The sequence below is a fragment of the Miscanthus floridulus genome, chromosome 9 (assembly GCF_019320115.1).
Source record: "Miscanthus floridulus cultivar M001 chromosome 9, ASM1932011v1, whole genome shotgun sequence".
In the NCBI taxonomy this organism is placed as follows: domain Eukaryota; kingdom Viridiplantae; phylum Streptophyta; class Magnoliopsida; order Poales; family Poaceae; genus Miscanthus; species Miscanthus floridulus.
The window spans coordinates 133,844,351-133,851,182 of record NC_089588.1 but is presented as its reverse complement, the minus strand read 5'-3'; the positions used below and the strand labels follow the sequence as shown (position 1 = coordinate 133,851,182).

At 51.1% G+C, this 6,832-nt stretch overlaps 1 protein-coding gene across 1 annotated transcript; it reads left to right on the top strand.

The window, feature by feature from the left end:
- The first annotated feature begins 6,078 nt into the window (after positions 1 to 6,078).
- LOC136480994 (uncharacterized) lies at positions 6,079 to 6,630 on the top strand. Its single transcript, XM_066478395.1, has one exon. It carries the CDS (start codon positions 6,079 to 6,081, stop codon positions 6,628 to 6,630), a length of 552 nt encoding a protein of 183 aa, XP_066334492.1.
- The last annotated feature ends 202 nt before the right edge of the window (positions 6,631 to 6,832 follow it).

The following is a 6,832-nucleotide window of genomic DNA, read 5'->3' as shown; positions in this document are numbered from 1 at the left end:
TCTAATCTACACTTTAAACGATGAGTTATGTTTTATCGGTTGTTTTACATCAATTTTGATCGTGCATAGCATGCGGTTAAGGCATGTTTGATCTTGAGTAGATCTATTGGCTAGCGAAAATTGTTCCATGGCCCGTTATCATGGCCTGTGAGATTCTTCCTCACACCCTACTGTTAGCACCGTGGAGTGGGATCATTATTTGGTAGATCTATTCATGAGAGGACATGACCTTAACTGTGCGCTATGCCTAAATCGGCTGTTCTAGTTGATATTGAGTGCTCTCACGAACAGTTTGCATCACGAGATCGTTGAAGTAGCGATAGGTTGAAAGATGTGTTAGCCCCATGATCTTATTATTGTATTACGACCTACATGATTCTGCCTCATGCCCCACTGATATTAGTAATAAGTTAGGGTCGTCGAGTGTATTGTTGTTTCTACGGCCTGCATGATTCTGCCTCATGCCCCACTAGTCATAGTGATAGATGAGATCTAATATGTTCATTAGATTTACCTCTATTAAATGGTTGAATGATGATGAACTATTTCTTTTATAAAAAGGGGTCTGGTTACTTGCAGTCATTGGCTTAGCATGAACTAATTATTGTTAATATCTTATTGCCATTGACCAATATTTGTTTAAAGAATGATATTCATCCTGAACGATAACCGATTCTTCTTACACAACCCTATGAGCTTTAACCGATTTATTCTTATGAATATGCTAGAATCGACTATTTAGTCGATCTCCTTTCATATCAGCTCTCAGAGCCGCACAATCGGGACTGTTTGGCAACACCGGCATGTTCCACCCTTAATTACTGATAAACTTTCTCTCCTTGTCAATTGTAGGGTCAAATTGACTGGCACGTCTCGGGAGGAGTGCGCAGGATCGACCATCCCCATGCTGAAGCTAGGCGGATCTCCAGCTCCATCGAGCGGACCCTTCTGGCTTACTCGTGTGTCCTCGGCACGGGACAAAATTCCATGTCGACATCGGGCTATCACCAGATCACGATGAAAGAGTTTGATCAGCTCGCAACCTCGTTCATCACCCCGTATGGTTCGTACTACTACGTGACCATGCCTTTCAGCCTGAAGAACGCTGGCGCCACCTACCAAAGGTGCATGCAGCAATGCTTCGCCGACCAAATCGACCCGCTCGATCAGCCTGATCAAGCCGAGCGGCCGAGACCAATGATCGCCGTCTATGTTGATGACATAGTGGTCAAAATGGCTCAAGTTTGCGACCTGATCATAAACATGGCCACAACGTTCATGAACCTCCGAAGGTTCAACATCAAATTAAATCTCGAGAAATGTGTTTTCGTGGTTCCAAAGGGAAAGCTACTAGGATACATTGTGTCCGAGCGCAGCATCGAGGCCAACCCCAAAAAGATCACAGCCATTTCAGGCCCCATACGCAACGTCAAGGGCATGGAAAGGCTCACCGGCCGTCTGGCCGCTCTAAGCCAGCTCATCTCTTTGCTCGGCGAACAAGGGATGCCACTCTACAAGCTCCTCAAAAAGTTAGATGACTTTGTTTGGACTGAGGAAGCTCAGCAAGCTCTGGAGGGCCTCAAAGCATCCCTGATGTCGGCCCCAATCCTTGTCGCTCCCGAACAGGGAGAACCCCTCCTCTTATACATCGCGGCCAGCAACCATGTGGTAAGCGACGCCCTGGTTGTCGAAAGGGAGGAGCTGAGACACCACCTTAATGTCCAGTGGCCCATATACTTCATTGGGAAGGTACTCACCGACCCAAGGTCTGGTACCCCTAGGTGTAGAAACTCCTATACATCGTGCTAATGGCAACCCGGAAGCTCCTGCACTACTTCACCAACCACGAAGTTACGGTCGTCACTTCTTACCCGCTCGAGGACATCATCCGCAACTACGACGCCATAAGTCGGATATCCAAGTGGGCACTCGAACTCATGGGCCATGACATTAGGTATATCCCCCGTATAGCTATCAAATCTTCGTCTCTCATGGATTTTGTCGCCGAATGGATGGAGGTGCAGCAACCGACCCCTAACGTCACCCCCAAGTACTAGACAATGTACTTCGATGGGTCCATAATAGCGCCCAGCTCAGGGGCTGGAGTGGTTCTGATCTCCCTGGATGGGAGTAGGCTCTGCTACGGCATCTACCTCCATTTCTTGACCTCAAATAACACCGTAGAATACGAGGCCCTCATCAACGGGCTGCGCATCATCATCGAGCTCGGCGCAATGCGACTCTACGTTCACGGCGACTCGGAGCTGGTCATCGATCAGGTCATGAAGGAGTCCTCCTTCTAAAGCTCCCTCATGGTAGCATACTGCCAAGAGGTGTGCAAGATCGAGGACAAATTCTAGGGAATTGAGCTGCATCATGTCCCCCGAAAGGACAACGCCGCCACCGATTTCCTCACAAAATTGGCTGCCAGGTGAGATCCATCTCCGAGCGGGATCTTCATCAACGACCTCCACAAGCCATCCGCCCACATCCTGGAAGATCCGTACCAGACACACCCTGATGCCAAGCCATCGCTCGGGGGCTCTGACCCTGATGCCAAGACAGTGCTTGGGGGCTCCAACCCCAATACCTCTATGATGACATCACCCGCTGATGTCGCCATATTGGCACTCGATCAAACCGACTAGCGAGCGCCGCAACTCGCCTACCTCCTCGAGGAGTTTCTCCCACCTGAAAGGACTGAAGCCTGATAGATCGCTCGACGCGCCAAGACCTTCATCGTGCTCGGTGACAAACTCTAGAAATGGAGTCCATTGGGGGTGCTCATGAAGTGCATCCCCACCAACCAGGGGAAGCAGCTCCTCCTCGAGGTCCATGCTGGGATTTGCGGACATCATGCGGCCCCGAGGTCGCTGGTTAGAAAAGCCTTTCACCAAGGTTTTTATTGGCCCACTGCACTACTAGATGCAGAGGAGGTTGTCTGTAGGTATGAGGGATGTCAATTATTTGCTCGGCAAACTCATTTGCCGACACAAGAGCTCCAAACAATCCCCATCACCTGGCCATTCACGGTCTGGGGCCTTAACATGGTAGGACCCCTAAAAAAGGCCCGGTCGGTTTCACTCAACAACTCGTAGCAGTCGACAAGTTCATCAAGTGGATAGAGGCCAAGCCCATCACCAACATCTGCTCGGAAGAGGCGGTCAAATTCTTCCTCGACATCATCTACCAATTTGGACCATAGGACTAACTTCACCAGGAAGAAGTTCCTGGACTTCAGTGACGGATACGGCATTAGGATCGGCTAGGCCTCGGTCGGACACCCATGTACAAATGGTTAGGTCGAGCGTGCCAATGGCATGGTCCTCCAAGGACTGAAGCCATGCATCTTCGACCGACTCAACAAGTACGCTAGGCGATGGGTTGCAGAGGTCCCAGCGATCCTCTGGAGCCTAAGAACGATCTCGAACAGATCCACAGGATTCACACCCTTCTTCCTGGCCTATGGAGCTGAAGCAGTACTGCCCTTCGACCTCGACCACGGTGCCCCAAGAGTGAAGGCTTTCAACTGTGACTGAGCCATGGAGGCTCAACAAGATGCAATCGACCTGCTCAAGGAGGCCCATGAGACGACCGTCATCCGCTCCGCTCATTACCAACAAACTCTCTATAGGTACCATGAAAGGAAGATCAGGGGGAGGATCCGCAAAGTCAGTGATCTCGTGCTCTGGAGGACCTAATCAACGAAGGGAAAACACAAACTCTCTCCACCATGGGAAGGACCCCATATGGTAACCGAAGAGATCCGACCGAGCGCCTACCGACTAGAGGACAACAACGGCAATGTTCTCACCAACACTTGGAACATTGAACAGCTATGTCATTTTCCCCTAAATTTGGTCTTACCACTTTTTAGTCAACACTTGCTCCTGTAAAGCACCGTGACCCGAACATTTTCAGCCTGGGTCGCTCCGGGGCTCCATGAGGGTACAATACTAAATACTACCTCTCTTTTTTACTATCATATTGTAAAAACTTTTTACCCAAACAAAAGGGACACTCCATTCCTTTGATTACCCTACGTTACTTTGTTCTTACTCCCAATCGAACGCACACCGCCACGACCTAGGGTTACGAGCAGCCGAGCCCCGTGGGCCATGCCCTGGTTCTTAAAAGCTGCAGCCTATGGAACGAACATGCATGTATGAAAAAGAAAGGATAAAAACAAAGCTATGCCATGATAAAAAAACAAGGAACGGACAGTGATTCTATCACAAAAATAGAACTAACGCATTTATTGATACAAAAACTATTCACACGGGGGCTCCCCCAAACTTAACGATTAAATTAGCTCACTACTTCTACTCCAAATACTACTGCGACCGCTCGATGGTATCGGCTGACGCTAAAGGAGAAGCCACGACACATGCCGCCAGACATAACCTCCACCACAAGGGCCCCGCCCGGTTCCACTCCCTCGACTTCGATGAGCGCAACTAGTACCTCAAGGGACCCGCTCAGTTCCGCTCCCTCAACTTTGGCAAGCGTAATGGGTACCTCAAGGGCGTCACACCCATAGATCTCAGCAGAAGAGCATGGAGCTCCTGACCTTCTCATGCAGTCGAGGCAGCTCCTGGGCAGGGACGCTGCCACCAAGGTATGGACACCATGGCTAGAAGAGACCTCATCAAACTTTACAAACTAGCCAACCTAAGCAGCTGCAGGAACGGAACCCTCCACCAGCACTTTCCTGGGTAACTTCCCCTCTGACAAGACTCACCCGGTGAAGATCCATTGGAAAGAATCCATGCATGGCTCCATCCCGAAAAAGGCCTCACAGATGAACCCAGTGCGCCACCTCCTTCGGCAGGAGCCGCCCTTTCATAGGCAAAGACGGCCAGCACTTCCTCCGGCAGCATCTAGCTCGACATTGCGCTCTAGATTCACAAAGGGATCCATGAGTTCTCCCCCTCACTTAGCCTCTCTCTCACTTAGGAACCACCGCGGCATACAGGCACTCTCGGTGAGGAGGAAGAAGTAGGAGAGGCAATAGTTGGAGAACAGGGAAAGGACTATGATGAGAAGCCCTCTCCCTTCCCCTATTTAAAGGAGGAAACACGTCAGCATTGAAGGGCAAAGGATCAGAGCAAAAAACTCTCTCCCTTACCCCATTCAATGCAGACGGGAAACGATGGGACGCACCCTGATCGATGGGACGCACACTGACCGACGGAATGGTGCTCAGTCAGACAGGTCATGGCCTAGGTATTGCCCACCACTACCAGACGCTGGGCACAAGAACCAAAGTGCCACCACACGCAGGTGGCTCTCCGCCTCCCTAGGCTGGAGTTGGAAAAACCCAAACAAATGAGATCTCCGCCAGGAGAGACCATCGGGCTTCCTAAGTCGATCAAACGACTCAGGAAAACAATGAGAAATAGGTAAGGAGCAAAGGGATGCCCCATGTAGGCCATGCTGACTCCCTCACGAACGATGAACACGAGTCCTGGTCAAACATTTCCGATTGGAGTGCTTCAAACCCCATCACTCGTGTCATCAAGGTAACACTGCCGACCCCTGCTATTTCTTTATATAATCATTCATACATTCATACACGCATTCATTCCATACGCCCGTGCCCCCTGAATGATTTGGGCCCTGAATTGCCCGAGGGCTCAGGAACTAAGGCATAGCACATGCGGCTAAATGCATCACAATGCTCCATGTTGTGTCACGAAGCAGAAGTTGCCTCATTCAACATGAGCAACGACCGACCGGGGTTCAAAGGCCGGCCCACGAAGGGCTTGAGGCTACCTCACGTCAAACAGAGCCAGGGGAAAACATAGATGAGCCTCGTGCAGCCCTCGTCCAGCAAGCTCTAGAGGGCCTCAAAGCATCCCTAATGTCGGCCCCAATCCTTGTCGCTCCCGAATAGGGAGAACCCCTCCTCTTATACATCGCGGCCAGCAACCATGTGGTAAGCGACGCCCTTGTTGTCGAAAGGGAGGAGCTGAGACACCACCTTAATGTCCAGTGGCCCATATACTTCATTGGGAAGGTACTCACCGACCCAAGGTCTGGTACCCCTAGGTGTAGAAACTCCTATACATCGTGCTAATGGCGACCCGGAAGCTCCTGCACTACTTCACCAACCACGAAGTTGCGGTCGTCACTTCTTACCCGCTCGGGGACATCATCCGCAACTACGACGCCATAGGTCGGATCTCCAAGTGGGCACTCGAACTCATGGGCCATGACATTAGGTATATCCCCCGTATAGCTATCAAATCTTCGTCTCTCATGGATTTTGTCACCGAATGGACGGAGGTGCAGCAACCGACCCCTAACGTCACCCCCGAGTACTGGACAATGTACTTCGACGGGTCCATAATAGCGCCCAGCTCAGGGGCTGGAGTGGTTCTGATCTCCCTGGATGGGAGTAGGCTCTGCTACGGCATCTACCTCCATTTCTTGACCTCAAATAACACCGTAGAATACGAGGCCCTCATCAATGGGCTGCGCATCATCATCGAGCTCGGCGCAATGCGACTCTACGTTCACGGCGACTCGGAGCTGGTCATCGATCAGGTCATGAAGGAGTCCTCCTGCAAAAGCTCCCTCATGGTAGCATACTGCCAAGAGGTGTGCAAGATCGAGGACAAATTCTAGGGAATTGAGCTGCATCATGTCCCCCGAAAGGACAACGCCGCCACCGATTTCCTCACAAAATTGGCCGCCAGGCGAGATCCGTCTCCGAGCAGGATTTTCATCAACGACCTCCACGAGCCATCCGCCCACATCCTGGAAGATCCGAACCAGACACACCCTGATGCCAAGCCATCGCTCGGGGGCTCTGACCCTGATGCCAAGC

Coding starts and splice junctions, on each gene's coding strand:
- LOC136480994 (XM_066478395.1), top strand. CDS start 6,079: ATGGCGACCCGGAAGCTCCTGCACTACTTCACCAACCACGAAGTTGCG.